Source organism: Staurois parvus, unplaced genomic scaffold, assembly GCF_062004578.1.
Source record: "Staurois parvus isolate SC_StPar_1 unplaced genomic scaffold, SC_StPar_1.0 ptg000126l, whole genome shotgun sequence".
NCBI lineage: Eukaryota > Metazoa > Chordata > Amphibia > Anura > Ranidae > Staurois > Staurois parvus.
Window position 1 is genome coordinate 457501 of NW_028317922.1, and position 21470 is coordinate 478970.

The 21470-nt window shown below is 40.0% G+C and overlaps 2 protein-coding genes across 5 annotated transcripts in view; one reads left to right on the forward strand and one right to left on the reverse strand.

Moving 5' to 3' along the window:
- ILKAP (ILK associated serine/threonine phosphatase) overlaps window positions 1-7469 on the reverse strand; it is a 28951-nt gene extending 21482 nt beyond the window's left edge. Inside the window, exon 1 of one of the 2 annotated variants that reach the window (XM_089672331.1) lies at window positions 7119-7469. In XM_089672331.1, the coding sequence (XP_089528457.1) occupies window positions 7119-7209 (91 nt within the window). In that variant the 5' untranslated portion in view covers window positions 7210-7469. The remainder of the gene's footprint in view (window positions 1-7118) is intronic. The other variant, XM_089672332.1, reaches the window with a different exon arrangement.
- A 60-nt stretch (window positions 7470-7529) lies between these two features.
- The window catches only part of ATG16L1 (autophagy related 16 like 1), a 55496-nt gene continuing 41555 nt past the window's right edge, over window positions 7530-21470 (forward strand). For 2 of the 3 annotated variants that reach the window (XM_089672328.1, XM_089672329.1), the window contains exon 1: window positions 7530-8200. In XM_089672328.1, coding sequence (XP_089528454.1) covers window positions 8086-8200 — 115 coding nt within the window. In that variant the 5' untranslated portion in view covers window positions 7530-8085. The remainder of the gene's footprint in view (window positions 8201-21470) is intronic. The other variant, XM_089672326.1, reaches the window with a different exon arrangement.

Below are 21470 nucleotides of genomic sequence, written 5' to 3' on the forward strand. Positions count from 1 at the left end.
TTTTGCACGTGTTCTGCAATGGCACAAAGAAAACAATGGCTCTCCCTGTGCCTTATTCACACCACAACACTAGTGTTACCAATATTTCCTCTGCAGGAATCTGCAACATGTATAAAACACACTGAAACGAACATGAAACTGCTGTAAACTCCTGTCCCTGCAAGTGAAAACTGCTAGTTTTTCTGCACGTATGGGATGAACAAGGCCTGAAAGTAACAGTTTTGGAAACAGTTATATTGATGGGTTTAGCGGAACTAAACTTATAAATTAAAAATTCTAAGCAGGCAGCTATTTTTTGCAGAAGACATGCTATATCTCTTCTGCAATAAGATACCTACCTGATAGCAGTTTTTTAACGATTGTATACTGAGCTGCATATGCACAGTTCAGCATGCATTCCCAGCACACATTGGCTATGCTAGAATGAGCACAAAATGTGCAGAATCGTATCATCCCCTGCTGGCCAATCAAGATGCCGAAGACCTGGAAACTGAAGAAGCCCAGGGAGAAGATGACTGTGGCTAACAAGCAATCTAATCGTTACATTGCTGGAATATGGAGGTGAGTATTTTGCGGCGTTTATTTCCACTTTAAAGCCAAACAGTTACATTTGAGGCATGCAGTGACTGTTAACTGTCACATTTGCTTGTGTTTTCATCCAAGTCATAAAATGGCTGGTGTCATAACTGATCAGATGTGCAGCACTATAGCAACTGCAGATGGCTAAACAGAGGCTAAGATGGCAGCTACCCTGGCTGTAAAGCATAGGAGGGTTTTGTTCTGCTTGCTGCTGATGATGAATGGGTTCAACAGTTGGCTGTGTCCAGTGTAGTAGAAGAGTCTGGATGGAGTTGATGTTGCATGAGATTTTTTCACAAGCATCTTTGTGAATAAGACTTTGAGTGTCCCTTCACTCCTCACACCTACTATCCCTAATATGCAACCTTTTCAAACACCTTTTTCCCTCCATGCAGTCCCTCCCCACTTTTGAATTTCTCACCTAGGTGAGAATAACACAGCCCCAAATGCTCCTCCCTTTGTGAATGTCCATGGGTTCCAGACTTCAGGCAGTCATTGCCAGTAAAGGATTCTCAACAAAATATTAAAAATGAACATTTTATTTATGATTATATTCACTTGTCCAATTAAATTTTGAGCCCCTGAAAATGGAGGGACTGTGTATAAAAATGGTTGCAGTTCCTAAAATTTGTACTTGATATTTATATTCAACTCCTTGAATTAAAGCTGAAAGTCTGCACTTCAATTTAATTTGTATTGTTTCCTTTTAATTATTTCTGGTGGCATACATAGCCAAAAGTATGAAAATTATGCCTGTGTCCAAATATAGATGGACCGAACTGTATATTGGAATTTACGCAGCTTTTACTTTGACTGCCTCTATCACATTTCTTGAGGTGCTAAAATGCCAGGGAATTACAAAACCCCCCAAAATTAACCCTTTTTTGGAAAGTAGACACATGGAAGATTTTATCTTTTGGCACAAATTGTGGAAAATTAAATTTTTTGTTTTTACAAAGTTATTTAAATGATATATTGCTCACGTATACCATGGGTGAATAACACCCCAAAACACACTGTGCTACTTAGTGAGTATGGGGATATCACATGTGAAAAACTTTTTGGCAGCCTAGCTACATACAGGCCCCCAAAATCCAATTACCACCTCCAGGCTTTCAAAGGGCATATTTCCTCATATCACTTCCTCACTACCTATCACAGTTTCAGAGACCATAAAATGCCAGGATAGTAAAAACACCCTCCCAAATGATATCATTTTTGTCCCAGAGCTTTGAAAAAGAATAAAAGAAAAAAAAACACATTTGTTTTCTTTCTTCAATTTCCAAAAGCTTGTGGCAACAAATGAGATCTACAAAATACTCACCATGCCTCTAAGCAAATACCTTGGAGTGTCTACTTTCCAAAAAGGGGTCAGTTGAAGGGGGGGGGGGGTGCTTCTACTATCCTGGCATTTCAGGTCCAGCATTAGAAGCTTATGCCACACATAACCCACTTTTCTAACTACTTGAAGACCAAGCCTTTTCTGACACTTTGTTTACTTGAAAAAACTGTTTTTTTGCTATAAAAAAAATTACTTTGAACCCCCAAACATTATACATTTTTTTTTAAGGTAAAGGCCCTACAAAATAAAATGGTGGGTGTTGAAATGTTTTATGACACACAGTATTTATGCAGCGATTTTTCAAATGCAATTTAAAGAATTTAGAATTTTAAAGCACAAAAACAATATATTGCCAATTGTTTGATAAACTATAAAAGATGAAGTTACGCCGAGTAAATAGATACCAAACATGAAATGCCTTAAAATTGCTAGGTTTCCATGCGAATGGGCTGGCAAGAGCTGAATTTGAGCGGGCGGTGATGTATTGGTGTGCATATAAATTGTTTTGACCCACAATCAATTTATACAAATCTTCTATGAAAAACAGCAGAGTGGCTAAATGCTAGTGCTGGCAGTGAACGTAGCCAAACCTGCTAACACTGTGTTTTTGGGGGACACTATGCAAAGGAGGCACTAGTATAGTTCTGTTCATGATCAATATATTGATCTGTACGAACACTATACTAGCAATGGCGGTGATCAGCGACCTCTGGTGTGAGTGTGATAGTCTGCAGGCAATCTAACACTAGCTGACCCTAGCTGGGAGAGACGCTAACTGACCCTGACACTATTTGATGTCGCTAGTGGCAGTAATACGGTGATCAGTGAAAAATTCTATATACTGACACTGTACTAATGGCACTGGCTGAGTGATGGGGTGATCAAAGGGTTAATAGGGGTGATTAAAGTGTTAAATTCCTAATCTAATGAGTGTGTAAAATGTATTGCTTTTACTCAGTGCCGTGTTCGTTCTTCTCTTCCTGAACGACTCAGGGGCCCATACATGTGCATTCACACCCGGAAATAAAAAGCAACATAAGATTATATCGCTTTGCCCAGAGATGCCGCTTGCCCACACATTGTTGGTGGGCGGCAACTAGTTAAAAAATTTTTTTTTAAAACTTGCAATTTTTTAAAAACTTAACAATTTTTTTTCTAATACTTTCATCAGAGTAGTGCAATGTTACCATAGTAACATTGTACTACTCTGGGGGGAAGGTGATCAGGGATTTTGTATTTATGTTTTATACACAGTGCATTGCATGAGCAATGATTATTTTTCCTCTGCAATGTACAGCCTGCTTTGAACTGTCATGACTGTTCAAAATAGAGTGATCTTTGATTGGCTCCAGCTGTTCATATGGTACAGGGTGCTGTGAATGGCCCCATGTGCCATCTGTGGACCAATCACAGCTCTCCAGGAAGAGAAGCAAAGCTTTTATGAATCAGATTGATTCATAAAAGCTTTAACGTCATTGTGATCATGTTATTGCACAGCGATCAGGTGATCACCGGGTCAGGGGTTGCGAGCACACCCCCCGTGTTGGCAAAGCACCAGCTGCCACCAGTTCACAATACATTGCAGGCAGACGGTCCGAAAGTGGTTAAAGAAAACCCCTTCCCATGTCATGCTATACTATGGCACCACATGGAAGAGAAATGTCACAAGGCCTGTGAACGAAAATAATTTCTTTACACAAGAAAGGTGAAGGCTACAAGAAGATCAGCAAAGCTTTACTCAAAAGTCAGAACGCTGTAGCAAAAGTGATACAAAAATTTAACAAACATGGAACTGCATCCATCTCACAGAGACATCCAGGCCATCCACGGAAGTTAACGCCTCAACAGGAGCATCTTCTGATGAGAAGGTATGAAGAAAATCACCATGCAAGTTCACTGCAGTTAGCTAAAGAAGTATAAAGCCAAACTGGGGTGACTGTTTCCCATGAAACAATACGGCATACACTGCAGAGGAATGGCATGCAGGGGTGTCAATCCCCAAGGAAGTCTCTCCTAAAGCCAATACACAAAAACATCTGCCTAGAATTTGCTAGGGCCCATGCTGAAAAAGAAGACTACTGGGACTCTGTACTCTGGAGTGATGAGACCAAGATGTTTTTAGAACTGATGGCTTCAAAACCGTATGGCATTGCAAAGGTGAGGAGTACAAAGAAAAGTGCAGGGTGCCTACAGTGAAACATGGTGGTGGCAGTGTCCTCCTCTGGGGTTGCATGAATGCTGCTGGTATTGGGGACCTGCATTTCATTGATGGTATCCCGAATGTACAGATGAATTGCTCTATATTGAAAGAGAAGATGCTACCATCACTCCATGCCCTTGGTCGTCGTGCATTTTTCCAACATGACAATGATCCAAAACATGCATCAAAAGCCACTGTTGCATTTCTGAAGAACAGGATGAAAGTGATTCAGTGACCAAGTATATCTACTGATCTAAACCAAATCAAACACCTATGGGGAATTCTGAAGACAAGTTGAGCATCACTCTCCATCCAGCATCTAAAAGAAGTCATTCTTGAAGAATGGAAAGAGAAAGATATTGCAATATGTCGCCAAATTGTTCATTCCATGCCTAGAAAACTTGGTGCTGTCCTCACAAATCATGAAGGTCATATAAAACACTAAATAGCTTAGTTTTTGTTGTGGGGTGTATTCATTTTTGCATCAACTAATTTGAGTAAAACTGAAGATTTTGTAATCTATTACTAACCTTACTTTCATGTAATGAGCTAAACAAATGTTCTATAAAACTCAGTTGTTAAAATTTTGGAAATTGTTCTTTTGTTCATTGAAATATTGATTAAAATCGTAATGTAATATCCAAGTGATTACAGAAAATACTGCGCCCCAAATTTTCAATTATCTTTTTCCTAATTAATAACTTAATCTGTAAAATCCAAATTAAATAGTGATATATAAGTGCATTAACCTTGAATCCACTGTGCCACATTCATTATAATAAATTCAAAAAATAAAATAAATAATAATAAAACAATTTCATATATATATACTTAAATCCACTGTGCATTTTTCAACTCAATTAAATAAATTTAATATAAACGTGAAACAATATATAATGAAAGTGAAAAAATATATAAATTTGTGATTGTCCCAAAATAATTTAAATATTCCATGCGTTGTTTTTAATCTGTGCTTCAATATTAACATTCATATGCGCTCACCTCCATGTAAGCCTAATTAAAGGCAGACATAACTTTGTATCCTAGTAAATGACGGTTGAGATATTATGGCTAGATCCTTCCAGAAGGGATGAGCCTTGGATATCCTCCGTATGCTCCTGAATAGATCTATCCTTATGTGCTGATGACGGGATCTCTCCCTCCCTGCACTGCAGGGTTTCACTCCATCCCTCTGCTCCTCTCTCCAATTATCCCTCGTTTAGGCAGTAAGAAAGAAAGAACATATAGTGCCTTATCGTTTTTTTAAAAATTAAATTTATTTAGTGCCCCATAAGTAGATGCACTCACATGTTATAACAATATAAATTGCTTTGGGTATAATCAAAAACGGCTTATTTCAAATATTCAGAGAGCCTCCTCTGTGTGGCTTACACACACAGACTATACTCGCCGTCTGTAGCTGGGCACGTGGTGACGTCAAAGCCCCTCCCATACGCATTGCGCCACAGGGTCATGTGGCTTCGTCGGGGGATGTGATAGCCAAAATGTATTCTGCTACATGTCTTTGCTAAAAAAAAATCCCAATGCGTGTAAATTAATTGGTTTATGTGAAAATTATAGCATTTACAAATGGCGGTATAGATACTGGCATATTTTTGTTTTCCTACTAGTAATGGCGGCGATCAGCATGTGTCAGAATGCTGGGGGGGGGGGGGGAACTAACTTGGTGTTACTGACATCCCCCTTGACACCAATACAGTGATCAGTGTTAGAAAACAGCACTGATCCTGTACTAATGACACTGGGCAGGAAGGGGTTAATGTGAGGGGTGATCAAAGGGTTAACTGTGTGTAGGGAGTGTGTGTGTGTGCTTCACTGTAAGCACACTGTTTGGGATGCCAAGCAGTTTGCCCAAGCTGACAGGGAGGAAGACTGTTTGTAAATTATCGGTAATCACCGGCCGGGACCCAGTGATTGACATCTGCGGCCACAAATAGCGACGCGGGTAGGGCTTACTAGTGCACGCCGCCTACCCGGCAATGCAAAATCATGTATATGTGTATATATATATATATATATATATATATGCAATTTTGTGCACCTGTGCCGCTGTGTAGCACTATATCTGCTATATGGTGGCGGATAAGTGGTTAAACATTGTTTAATTTTGTATCTGTTTATTAACAGATCTAAGGGATGAACTTCTATCTGTAGATAAAGTCAGTTAGAGCAACCTGACAAATTAAAAAAAGTTTTTTTTTTTATATTAAATGTTCCTCTATTTATTAACCCTTAGTTTACTCAAATCAGTCTTAATTAACTCCTCCTCCATTCAACTATTTTTTTTGTTTCCATTTTAATACTATTTAAACTTTGTTACTATTTTTACACCTTTAACATACATTTACAACTTTCACATTTAAAAAACACAAAATAGAAAAAGAAACACTTTATTTCATTTGTAAATAACTTTCCAATACTTTGTACCAGAATCATGGTTTTAGTGTCATTTTAAAAAGGACAAATTACAGAATAAAATGTGCACTTTTATGTGCAATAACACTATTTATTTTGAAACAAACACTGCTCAAAAAAAGAAAGAGTGCATTTTGTTACATTTAATTGTTTAAGGATTGCAAAAAAAACAAAACACACACGTAAAAAATAAATAATGGTTCCAAGTCAATATTCATGAAAAGAAAGTCTGGTTTGTCCTAAAAAAAAACAACCAACCAAAAGCCCCAAAATATGTGTATCATATAATGTTTATCTTAAGTAATAACAAAGTTATCGGCGAATAAACAGGTCCATAACAAAAATATAAAAATTGCTCTGGTCCATAGGGGTGAACAGGTGTGAGAGCCAAAGTGGCCAATACACACGAAAAAACACAAAATAAATGCAAGAAATGTGGGTCAGTAATACTGATTGTTCTAACATCTGTACCCTGTACAAGTACCTAATATGACCATAACAATGTGCTCCCCTCCCCCCCACACAGCTCTAGCCATGCTGCACTGAGAACCAGGGACAAACCTCCCCAGCCTGCCTGAGATACGGGCCGGACGGGTCCTGTCCGCTCACCGGGAAGCTGCGGCGGGTCCGGTAACTCGTCATACAGCTCCATCTTCTCCTACTTGGCCCAAAAACTGAGCTCCCACTTCTCTTCACGCGAGATTACACACAGCACCAAAACGGGCAAAGGGACTGCCAATCGACCACGAAGGCGGGCGCATAGACCGTACAACCAATCACCTTGAGTTACCGCATAGTCTTGACCAATAGGCGTTCTCAACTCGAGACGGTCACGGTGCGTTCAGGCAACACACTTTTTTTTTTAACTCAGCGGCAAAACTGAAAATCAATGTTGCAGTGCCACCAGAGACAGTAAGATGGTTGTATAGGCGGGAGAATGTATCAGTATTCGTGCACTGGTAGCAGCCAGCATCCGTACAGGCCCGCCCCGCCGCTGTCAGTGTACTCTGCGCATGTGCACTTCCTGTCAGGCGGAGTGGGAACGGACCGTCTCTACGTGACGTCATTTACATGAGACATGCTAGTGAAGGCATAGACATACTTGCTGGGGTAGAAGTGAGGTCACGGGGATTTTTGTTGGGTGATTTATGGAGCTTGGGGTGCTGCAGGGACGACAGGGTGACTTCTCTTTTCATATATAGAGAGATGGAGGGCTGGTGACAGGCCGGGGATTTCCCATACATAGAGCACATACACTCCTATAGGGATAGTGCACCGCCTGCCTACATACACAGCTCTGCCAATAATGGAGGGACTATAGATACATACAGCCTGTGACCTGCTCTCTCCACACACAAGGGCCTGTGGTAGTAGTTGTGAATACATGTCTACATTCCGAGTGTTGATATCAGAGGTGATCACACACCAGGCAGCAGATGTGGTATAGTGCCATAGACATGCAGGTCCAGTACTGAGTCATAGGACATCCATAGCTGATCCTGGGACCATGTGAGTGTGGTGCACTGCCATGGCTAGCAGTATTAAGACCGGAGGATTCCCCGGCTGGAGGATCCACATCTCCACCGAACTGAGGAGGAGGGATCGAGAACAGAGGCAGGCCTTCGAGGAGCTCATCCTACAATGTAACTAGACCTTGTCGAATCTATTGGCCATTGCTTGTTTGAAAAAACAAATTGCAGTCGTTTAGGCTCATCATACACATTACAATCTGACAATTTTAGGTTTACCTAAACTCTGTAATACGGGTACCTACCTGAACCATCCAAACAATCTGTATGCAGTCAGGAAGGCCCTTGTACTACATACTCCTTGGTAAATCTTAAAGAACTACAGGCAAAACGTTTTTATATTTTAGATAGAGAAATATTTTGCATTGTATTGTTATTGGTCTGTCCCCCATTGTAATGTACAGCACTGAGCAAACTATTGGCGCTTTATACTGTATTATAATAATAATAATATAACCACTGTAAGCTTTTTTTTTTTTTGCTATCTGTGACCCATTGGGGAGATTTTCCTTTACTTCCTGTCTCATAGCCAAACAGGAAAGGAGAGGAAATCCCTGGATGTCACCAGATCTAGTGTCCCTATTGGAAGATTTCCCCTCCATTACTGATGTCAACCCAAAATTTGGGATTTTCTTTTACTTTTATTCAGTGATAACGGTAAACAGGACAAAGGGAGGGTGAATCTCACTAAGGAGGGGGGGGAGACAGACAGTAGTAAAAACTGACAGGTGTTCTAATCCTTCTCTATCCAAAACAAACAGTTTTGACTTTAGTTACACTTTAAGGTGATTGTATAGTCAGATTGTAACGTGTGTGGGGAGATTTACTGTTACAGTATAACTAAAGGCAATGTTTTTTTTTTAGATTTGGCCAGAGTGGTTATGGATTAGAACCACTGGCAGGTTTTTATTGACATTTCGTCCCTGTAAAGGTGACCATACATTATACAGCCCGATTGTATAATCTCCTCAAATTGAATGGATTGTTTATATAGTTTTGGTAAAACTAAAAGAGATTGTACAGTCACATTGTATAGTATATGGACAGCTTGAGGGAGAGTCACTCTCTGTAACTGTCCTGATCACTAATGTCACTGGGAATGAAGGGTAGGATAAATGCAACATTTTGAGAGGCCACCAAAAAAGTAGTATTTGAAAATTTTCCAATGTTTACTGTTACAGCCGTCTATCTCTCATGCTGGATAGACATCTTTTCAATGAATATGAGTCTACAGGACAGGAAGTGAAGGGAAATCTCCCAAATAAAACATTGATGACAGGGAAAAAAATTAGAGCAGTTTTAACCTTCACCTACTCTATCCAAAAAATAAATAAATCTGACTTTAGGTGTACTTGGGTACAATACAATCACAGAGAGTAATCCTGGAAAGCAGATTCCCTTATGTGCTCTCCACAAGACACCTCCGTGATTCAAGCACACTGTACCTTCATTTCATTTTTCAATTCTGAGGCCTAATTCACATGGGTGAACTTACACTATATTGCCAAAAGTATTGGGACACCTGCCTTTACACGCACATGAACTTTAATGGCATCCCAGTCTTAGTCTGTAGGGTTCAATATTGAGTTGGCCCACCCTTTACATCTATAACAACTTCAACTCTTCTGGGAAGGCTGTCCACAAGGTTTAGTGGTGTGTCTATGGGAATGTTTGACCATTCTTCCAGAAGCACATTTGTGAGGTCAGGCACTGATGTCGGACAAGAAGACCTGGCTCAGTCTCCACTCTAATTCATCCCAAAGGTGTTCTATTGAGTTGAGGTCAGGCCAGTCAAGTTCCTCCATCCAAAACTCGCTCATCCATGTCTTTATTGATCTTTCTTTGTGCACTGGTGCGCAGTCATGTTGGAATAGGAAGGGGCCATCCCCAGACTGTTCCCACAATGTTGGGAGCATGAAATTGTCCAAAATATCTTAGTATGTTGACGCCTTAAGAGTTCCTTTCACTGGAACTAAGAGGCCAAGCTCCACCCCTGAAAACCAACCTCACACCATAATTCCCCCTCCACCAAACTTTACACTTGGCACAATGCAGTCAAGCAAGTACCGTTCTCCTGGCAACCGCCAAACCCAGACACGTCCATCGGATTGCCGGACAGAGAAGCGTGATTCATCACTCCAGAGAACACATCTCTAGAGTCCAGTGGCGGTGTGCTTTACACCACTACATCCGACGCTTTGCATTGCACTTGGTGATGTAAGGCTTATATGCAGCTGCTCGGCCATGGAAACCCATTCCATGAAGCTCTCTACGCACTGTTGTGCTAATCTGAAGGCCACATGAAGTTTGGATGTCATTAGTTTTTGACTGCAGATAGTTGGCGACTTCTGCGCATTGTGCACTTCAGTATGTGCTGACCCTGCTCTGTCATTTTACATGGCCTACCACTTTGTGGCTGAGTTTCTGTTGTTCCAAGATGTTATAATACCACTAACAGTTGACCGTGGAATATTTAATAGCAAGGAAATTTCATGCATGGACTTAAATGGGTGGCAACCTATCACGGTACCACGCTTGAATTTGCTGAGCTCCTGAGAGCGACCCATTCTTTCACAAATGTTTGTAGAAGCAGTCTGCATGCCTAGGTGCTTGGTTTTATACACTTATGGCCATGGAGGTGATCGGAACACCTAAATCCAATGATTTGGAGGGGTGTCCCAATACTTTTGGCAATATAGTGTATATTGTTTTTAAGTCATTTAAAGGTTTTATTTGAATAAAATAACACATTTCCAGAGCATTCAGTAAGCAGCATTCATAAAATGTTAGTGTAATGCGTCCAACATTGTATCAGCTATGTGTTTAAACCTGTAGGAGCACAATATACAAGGGAACATCCAACCAAATGATATATACTTATCAATATCCCATTGGTAAATACTATGTACAACATTGTCTATACGTATTAAAGAAGTCTGTCTAACACTAAATTAGTCAGGCTGAAGGCTAAGTTCACACCTATGCAGGTTGCATTTGAGCTGTTTCTGCATTGCATTTTTGACACTTTTTTTTGCATTTTGCTGGGTTTTTTTTCTTCATTTTTTACTTTTTATTTTTCTTGTTACTAGGCAGATTTAAAATGCAAAAACGCAATACATGCTTTTCTGCAACATTTCCATTGAAGTCTATAGATACAAACGCAACTTTTTGCGTTCAAAAAAGTCCCTGACCCTGTCCAAAAAATTCACACGGAGATATGAACTTGTCCCACAGGAAATCATGTTAAATGGACTGTACTGCATTTCTTGCAAAATGCTTCAGAAAACGCTTAGGTGTGAACCTAGGATGACCCAGGAGTATCCAACCATTGGGCCCACCAAAGCCCCATAAACATAGGTGGGTCCATGGACCTCCAGTGGAATTAAATTGGCTTACCTGAAAGTACCTTAGCTTAGCAATCGCTTGCCTAGAAAACTCCGGCACCTGAAGATCAGTGAGAATCCCCAGCAAATATTGTTTTGGGCCTTCACAGACATTGACCTGAAACACTGTATTAAAGGATAAGTTCACCTTTTCCAAATAAATAAATGCACATTTTTTTGCAGGTAAAAAAATGTTCATTTTTTTTTTTATTATTATTGGGAGCCTGTATTGCACTTGCAATCAGCAGGTTGTGGGTGCTTTGCAGGGCTCTTGCAGACTGTGTGTAAGCTGTCTACTCCTACTTCATACAAGCAGTCAGTTACACACTGACAGGGGCGTGGGCAGTTGCAGCAGTAACATGCTACATATTACACCCTAAATATGGATATAACATGTTAGAAAAGGTAAACGTATCCTTTAAGGTTATTGATAACCCCCATCTGGTTAACATGCTCATTCTGGATCAGTGTTCAGGAATGATTGGAGCCACTTGCTTGGTGTGACAGCCAGACAGCAAATTTTTTAAGAAGACCTCCAGGATACCACATAAAAACTGCAAGACGTGCACTGTCCTATGTAAAGTAATGCACTTTTAGTAGTTTATTTATAAGCCTCAATGTTAGAGAAATTTAGAATTTAATATCTGTGATGTCATCACTCCAATTAAAAAAATAGCAGCTTCTCTTGGCAAAATTTGCTGTCTGGCTGTCACACCAAGCAAGTGGCTCCAATCATTCCTGAACACTGATCCAGAATGAGCATGTTAACCAGATTGGGGTTATCAATAACCTTAAAGGATAAGTTTACCTTTTCTAACATGTTATATCCATATTTAGGGTGTAATATGTAGCATGTTACTGCTGCAACTGCCCACGCCCCTGTCAGTGTGTAACTGACTGCTTGTAAGAAGTAGGAGTAGACAGCTTACACACACAGTCTGCAAGAGCCCTGCAAAGCACCCACAACCTGCTGATTGCAAGTGCAATACAGGCTCCCAATAATAATAAAAAAAAAAAAAAAAACTGCCTTCTCGCTCTACAGCTATGAGAAACTACAGCTCCCATCACGCATAGTTGTAGAGTGAGAAGGAAGCGCATGAATGGGTGTGAATGTGGGCAGGTACATAGGCTATATGTATTTCTTGTGTACTCGCCCACAAAGTGCTAATCTACATTGGGTTGCTGAGAGAGGAGGAAACTCAGTAAATGAGATTATGGAAGGCGGGACAAACCAGGATTCTCCTGGCTGTCTAATTTCACGTACATCAGTGGGCAGATCAAACTGGGAGTCTGAGACTCCCGTGTCCCCGAACTTCAGTGAGCAGGGATGGAATTGCATCCCTGCTTGCTGTAAGAAACTACAGCGGGGCAGAGACAAGACCGGTGGCTGCCGGAATACAGGGCTTAGTAGCCACCGGTCTTACAAAGCAGATGTCACAAGTACTAACAAAGAAAAAAAAATTCTGCCTTGAGTTCATCTTAAAAAAAGAGCGGTCAGCTATGGCAGCCTCCATATTTGTCTCATAAAGTAAGGGAAACTGTTTTTCTTTTCCATTTGGTTTGGTATTTTTTCCTTTATATAGTGACAAAAAAGGGGCCAGTGGTTTTTAAATACCAACAAAAGAAAGCTATATCGGTCTCAAACATAAAAAATTCATTTGGGTACAGTGTTGCATGGCTGAAGATTTTAAGTCAAAGTATAAAAGAGCTGAAAACTAAAATATGGCCTAGTAATGAAGAGGGTGAATCCTATTGGTACTGAGGTGGTTAAAATAATATAAATACAAAACATACTCTGTTATACTCTTGTTGTATCACACAGAATAAGCATTTTAGAAGGTGTCCCAACATAGGAAGTGAAGGAAATCCTTCCAAGTGGTGTCACCACAAAAACATATTGACAAGTTTTAACTTTCCCTTTTCTATATAAAATTACTGTGTGCAAGTCCCAGTGAAAGCAGTGTATTTCCTGCTGTCTAGTGTTGGAAAGCACAACATTGCAGAAGTGTTTGTACAATGTGCACAAGCTTCTATTCCTAACACAGACATTTCCTACAACAAATACATTTCTGTTATTCTTGCATCTTTTAATGACAGTTATTAGCTTCATTTTTTGTTTGTACCATGAATTGGATATTTTGCTTGCCTTGGTTATGGGCAACCTATAGCATGTTCACAACTAAGGGAGCTGTTCATCCCACTTTGCTTTCTAAGGGCTCATTCACGCAGGCATAAAATAAAAATGGCAGTATAGAAAGCTATGGGCCCATTGACACAGCTGAACCTGGCAGCATAATCTTGTGCTGCGGTGTAAAAAAAACAAAAGAAAATGAACAAAGCTGCATCTCGGTTCATATTTGGGACTGTGGTTTACGCTGTACACATGTAAACAGTTACGCTAACATTTACACACGTACACTAGTACTTTACATCAGTTAAGTTGCTTTGGGGTCAATTCAGTAAGAGATAAATACTACATGAATTTCTGAGTTAAAATAACTCCTGCGGTATTTATTTCAAAAGTAGTCAATTCACTAAAAAGCATGCCTTATTTACCAAATGTGTTAAATATTTATGTTTTGCAATATCTGGCACTTAAATTTTGCTTTATGTTTAGTATTATTTTTTCACAATTTTTTTGTTGCAGGCTAACATTGCACCAGAATGTACACAGCAATACCATGAAACTATGAAAACATTGTAGTGTGCTTTCCCTCTGCTGAAATGTTACAATTTATTTTTATTCCTGAGCTCAGAGGAGAACATTTTTACACTGATACATTGTATACTTTTTACTTTCCTGGACAGTGCATAGTACTTCTAATTGTTAATTTGTACATTTCTAAAATACCGCCAGTAAACACCTGGTGATAAATAACGAATGTTACCCCCTTCCTGTCCAGGCCAATTTTCAGTGCTATCGCACTTTGAATGACAATTGGGCGGTCATGCAACATTGTACCCATATGTATTTTTCTGAGACAGATAAAACTTTATTTTGGTGGTATGTATTCACCACTGGGATTTTTTTTGCTATATAGATGAAAAAGTCCACAAGTTTGGAAAAAAGAGTGTTTTTCTTATAAAATTTTGCAAATAAATATTTCTTCATAAATCTTGGCCAAAATGTATTCAGTTATCTCTTTAGTAAAACAAAAAAAACTAATTAGTTTATAACCAAAATATATAATTTGTAAACATTATTTTTTACATTTTATTTTTTTATATTATTATTTGTTTTTTAACATACTGTCACCCTAGCAGTCCAGTGTGGGGGGTGATGAAGATTTTTTTTTTTTTTTTTTTTTTACACTGTTTGCTTTTACACCCATAGAGGCTGGAAAAGCAATCATTTCTCCTTCTCTCTGGCTGCATTCTTGCAGCCATTGAGAAATACTGTGAGAGCTGTGATTGGTCACAGCTTGTCACATGGTACAAGGCTGTTGTGAATAGCCTTGGTCCATGTGATCTCTGTGATCATTCACAGATTTCACACGTAGTAAGCAATGATGTCAGAAGTGACATCTTGCTTACTAATATTCATGTGATCACTGATTGGCCAATCAGTGATCACATGATCGGGACCTCACACACAGGTTGCGTACAGCGGATCGTGGTGCCGCGCGTTCCCAGGGAGCACGCACAGTCTATAATGGTGGGTGCCGTTTATGAACGGCAACTCGCTCCTGCACCGCTCCCGTCCAGCCATTTATATACATGGTCCGGACAGGAAGTGGTTAATGAATTGACTTTAATGATTTATCTAATTTTTTTTTTTTTTTTGCAGTATTTATCTCACTATTTAACAAATGTGCAGTAGTTACCACACATTCGATATTTTACTTTGATGAATTGACTCTTTTATTATCTCATGCGATAATTTATGCAAACGAGTCACATAACCTTGTTATAGCATGTGGCAACCTTTAGTGAATTGACCCCTTTGGTCTTTAAGTGTGAATTCACACATGTGAATTGAAGCTGTTTCACAGCTAATTGACAAAGTAGTTGTTCAGGTCAGGTTTACATCAGGATGAGAAGAAACCCGGCCAGAAATTGTGTTCACAAACTCATGACATGTGCGATTCAGAAGTGGTTCCCATAGAGTCAATGAGCCTGTAATCCGCACCTGAACTGGACTGCACTGCTCAGTAGTCAGACAGGACTCTTTCAGCCCTCCCTGAATCCGCACTGCCAGTGGCACCACACACATGTGAACAGGCACCAAAGGAAGCAATGTTATTTCACATGTCATGCAGATTGGATGTGGTTCATGCCGCATCCAATCCACATATATGTGAACCAGTTCTTATTGTTTGCATTGACAATGTCTAGGCTAAGGGATAAAAACAAACAGTTCAGCTGCAACAGAACAGATCATGTGACACTTTCTATTTATGGAAAGCAAATGGAAAAATAAACACAGGTGAACACCTCTCCAAGATTCAAGATGTAATTCTGCTGGAATTGCCTTCCAAATCCTTTTTAAACTGCTTTACAAACACAGGTTGTTGTAGGATGTATCATGTTCAGTTATTTTAATAATTTATATAGTGCTGACTTTACAAAGCAGTACTGCAATAGTAGTACAGACAGACAGACACACCAGGGCCAGTTTGAGCAAAAGCCAGGTAGCATGCCTTTATGGGATCTGTTTATAAAACAATTTTGGCTACGAATGTCTCAACTCATGCAAGCATAACAAATATATTTAATGTTTCACTGGGTGAATGCAGCGTTCCCTATGGTCCAAGTAAGAGGTAGGGCCACATGCTAACCCCCCCCCTTTCCAAGCCTCCCAAGCTAAATGCTCATATAAGGGTCTGGTGTGGATTATGGGGGAGGGACTGCATGTTTTTTTTCTTGTTTTTAATGTGAAGTTTCCCCTTTCAAATCTGTACAAGACAAGTTTGGGTTTCAAAATAAACCAAACTTAGATACTCACCTATGTGGATGCAGCATTGGACCCATGCTGCATCAGTCTCCCACTGTGTCTAAGAGCAAATACTCAGCAATCAAACACCACTGATTGCTCCATTTTTGGTCTTCAGTCTGCAGAGAGCCTGTGACTGTTGGTCAACATTCTCTGCAATGCCTGTCTAGCACTCACTGTAGTGCTGAGCTGTGTTGGAGGTGGGAACAGCTAGCTCAGGCTCTTAATGACATGCTGAGGGAATGAGCCAGCTGCCAGTTCAGGCATCTGGGTGGATCTCGGCTTTAACCGCTTCCCAACCACCCCACAGCAGAAATACTGCTACAGGGCGGCACAGGTGTGAAAAATCACGTGTATATATGTGATTTTGCATTTCCGGGTAGGGGGCGCACGCGAGCAGACTACCCGTGTGCCATTCGCGGCTGTCAATCACCGGGTCCCAGCCAGTGATTACTTGCTGGCGCCCGGTGATATCTGAGGATCTCCGATGGGGAGGAGAACTGTTTTGTTTACTAACAGTTCTCCTCCCTGTCAGCTCAGGCACAGTGTGATTACAGTGAAGCACACTGACACAGCCCCCTAGTAAAACATTCCCAGCACACAGTTAACCCTTTGATTGCCCCTCATGTTAACCCCTACCTGCCCAGTGTCATGCCATTAGTACAGTGTCAGTGTTTTTTTTTTCTTTTTAAGCACTGATCACTGTCTTGGTGTCACTGGGGATGTCAGTGACACCAAGTCCGTTCCCCCCAGTGTCAGAATGTCCACCGCAGTCCCGCTATAAGTCGCTGATCGCCGCCATTACTAGTAGTAAAAAAAAACAAAAAAACCCCAGTATATATACTGACATTTGTAAACACTATAACTTTCAAGTAAACCAATTAATTTACACATATTGGGATTTTTTTTTTTTAGCAAAGACATGTAGCAGAATACATTTCGGCCTAAATTTTTGATGAAATTTGATCTTTTTAATACTTTTACTGGACATGTTTATTAGCAAAAAGTAAAAAATATTGGTTTTTTTCTCAATTTTTTTTTTTTATAGCACAAAAAAATTAAAAACACACATGCAATCAAATACCAACAAAAGAAAGCTCAATTTGTGGGGAAAAAAGGAAGTAAATTAAATTTGGGTGCAGCGTTGCATGACCGCGCAATTGTCAGTTAAAGTAATGCAGCGTCGTAACACAAAAAATGACCTGGTCGGGAAGGGGGGTAAATTCTCAGGAGTGAAAATGGTTAAAGTTCTTTCCAGAGCCTGGACCAGCTCAGTGGTGTCAGCTGACAGTGGACTTTAATATATGGTAAAATTAAAAAGATTATTATGGCGCCTAGTGAATCTATCTAGTATTAAAGATATAAAAACTTGCAGCTGCCTCTAAAAAATGGATACCAACTTGTGCAAACAGTAATTTTTAAATAGACAGGTGCTATCCAAATACAATAAATATATATATATATATATATATATACACATACAGTGGATATAAAAAGTCTACACACCCCTGTTAAAATGTCAGGTTTTCGTGATGTAAACAAATGAGACAAAGATAAATCATTTCAGATCTTTTTCCACCTTTAATGTGACCTATAAACTGTACAACTCAGTTGAACAACAAACTGAAGTATTTTAGGTGGAGGGAAGTAAAAATAAAAAACAAATAATATGGTTGCATAAGTGTGCACACCCTTAAACTAATACTTTGTTGAAGCACCTTTTGATTTGATTCCAGTACTCAGTCTTTTTGGGTACGAGTCGATCAGCATGGCACATCTTGACTTGGCAATATTTGCCCACTCTTCCTTGCAAAAAGACTCCAAATCTGTCAGATTGCGAGGGCATCTCCTGTGCACAGCCCTCTTCAGATCACCCCACAGATTTTCAATTGGATTCAGGTCTGGGCTCTGGCTGGGCCATTCCAAAACTTTAATCTTCTTCTGATGAAGCCATGCCTTTGTTGATTTGTATGTATGCTTCGGGTCGTTGTCATGCTGAAAGATGAAGTTCCTCTTCATGTTCAGCGTTCTAGCAGAAGCCTGAAAGTTTTGTGCAATATTGACTGGTATTTGGAACTGTTCATAATTCCCTCTACCTTGACTAAGGCCCCAGGTCCAGCTGAAGAAAAAAAGCCCCAAAGCATGATGCTGCCACCATCATGCTTCACTGTGGGTATGGTGTTCTTTGGGTGTTGTGCAGTGTTGTTTATGCACCCAACATATCTTTTGGAATTATGACCAAAAAGTTCAACTTTGGTTTCATCAGACTGTAACACATTTTCCCACATGCTTTTAGGAGACTTCAGATGTGTTTTTGCAAACTTTAGCCGGGCTGGGATGTTTTTCTTTGTATGAAAAGGCTTCTGTCTTGCCATTCTACCCCATACCAACAAACACTCCAATTTGACTGGGATACTCAATGTGGTGATGTCTAGTATACCAGCATCAGTATGTACAGCTTGTGAATACTGAAAATGGCTCCAAGCCTCGCTCTCGCTAGGGCCGGACGTCACATCCCTGGCACCAGAAATGACGTAATCACGCTTCAACGTACATTTCATCCAGCGGCGTCTTCAGGAAGTCAACTTCGGTATTCACAAGCTGTACATACTGGTGCCCCCCATATACTAGGCACCGCCACATGTGAACGTATATCTGTTTGTTGCTCTTTTATTGCCACCTTAATAAATGCTACACTTAGAATGCTTTCAAAACCTTTTGGTTTATTTGAGCGGTCTGGTACTATTCCCCACAAGGAAAGTAGAGTTCCACATTGAGTATCCAGTCAAATTGGAGAGTTTGTTAGTAACCTGAAATGCTACATCCCTGGGCTTGTTCTGTGAAGAGCTCATAAAGGGGAGGAACACCCTAGGATTACCAGAAGTGGATGGTTCTATGTATTATCTAACAATGCTCATTTGACTGCCTTAACCGGGGTCAAAAATGTCTGGTGAGTGAGCAATTCACTTTTATACCTTGTGGGCACGTGGTGAAGATACATTCCTTTATGGGCCATAGCACTGTGGTTTAAGAGGACTGTCACATTCTAATATCAATATGGTTACATATGGACTTTCACTGGTTAGTAGATAATAGGATGCCCCTAGCACCTAAATAGGTGCAATTTACAACAGATGTTTTGAATTTGGGGCATTGTGTGATTTCAGTTTTCTTTATATATGTAACCATATGTTTATTGTATTTGCTTAGCGCCTGTCTATTTAAAAATTACTGACAGCGGACTTTAGCCTGCTTCAGCTCAAAACGGGTCACAGGAATGCAGAACTAAGTGCATTCCTGTGGTCCATAGGAGCAGCAGGACCAAAAGAGCTTTGGCCCTACTTCTTTAAAAATCCATTCCAGACTTAAAGGGCCTAGTATGAATTTTGGAGGAGCCTCACATTGTTTTTGTTGTTTACACTCTCCCTGTTGTTGGTTTACATGTAACTGTCAGTCTAGAATCCCCAGCTGACAGCTAAATGTGCCAGGCAGGGGTGAGTCACTAGTTGGGATGCCTGTGGGTGCCAGCTCCCTAACAACCAGGAGGAAGCTGGCTAAATGTTTCTTCTGAACTGTAGCTGGGGGTTCATCCAGCTGAACACTCATTCATTTGCCATTCGCACAAGATTCTCCATAAACTCTACACAGTGCAGGAATGTGCCTCATTATTTCCTGTGCTGGATGAATATTCTTAGCCCTAGTGTTGGGCTATTTTCTATATTGGTGAATGTTCACTCTCATAGTTAAATATTCTTGTTTTTTATTTTTCTCTTAGAATCAAATGCTAGGGAATGTTACATTCGACTCGCAAAAGTCAACAAGAAAACTATTACACACATACTACAAACATTACCGGTATTGATCATTAGGCTTGCGCAAATCTTGAGACATTCGCAAAGTGAATTTAAAAAAAAAAAAAATCCATATACTCTTGTGTTTGTATTTTAACCACTTCCCGTCCGGCCCATGTATATAAATGGCTGGACGGGAGCAGTGCAGGAGCGGGTTGCCGTTCATAAACTGCGCCCGCCATTTTAGCCTGTGCGCGCTCACTGGGAACACCAATCGCTGTACGGGACCTCTGTGTGAGGTCCCGATCATATGATCACTGATTGGCCAATCAGTGATCACATGAATAGTAGTAAGCAAGATGTCACTTCTTACATCATTGCTTACTACGTGTGAAATCTGTGAATGATCACAGAGATCACATGGTACAAGGCTATTCACAGCCTTATACCATGTGATAAGCTGTGACCAACCACAGCTCTCACAGTATTTCTCTATGGCTGCAAGAATGCAGCCAGGGAGAAGGAAAAATGATTGCTTTTACAGCCTTTATGGGTGTAAAAGCAATCGGTGTAAAAAAAAAAAAATCTTCATCACTCCCCACAAGTAGTACAGTGTCACCATGGTGACACTGTACTGCTAGGGTGACAGTATGTTAAAAAACAAATATAATAATTTTTGGTTATAAACTAATTTGGGTTATTTTTTTTGCTAAAAATATAACTGAATAAGTTTTGGCCAAGATTTATGAAGAAAGATTACTTTGCAAAATTTTATCAGAAAAACACTTTTTTTCAAAATTTTTGGACTTTTTCATTTATGTAGCAAAAATAAATCCCAGTGGTGAATAAATACCACTAAAATAAAGTTTTATCTGTGTCAAAAAAATGCTAAAAAATGTATATGGGTACAGTGTTGCATGACCGCACAACTGTCATTCAAATTGTGACAGCACTGAAAGCTGAAAATTGGCCTGGACAAGAAGGGGGTAAAAGTGTCCAGACTTGAAGTGGTTAAAGTGTCATTCAACAGTTAGGACCAGTGCACGCTACATGCATTTCAGTGGGTTTTTTTTGCCACCAAAATGCACAGAAAGTAGGTTATATGGTTGTCAATGTGATAGTTCACATCAGTACCTGCAGTTCCAGTCCATTATCATTTCAGAAAAAAAGTAGAACATGCTGTATTTTTTTCTGCACAGAACTTTACTGGAATGTGGTAATATGCATCAAAAATGCACCGGAACACACTGGAAAGCACCAAAAGCACACTGGAATGC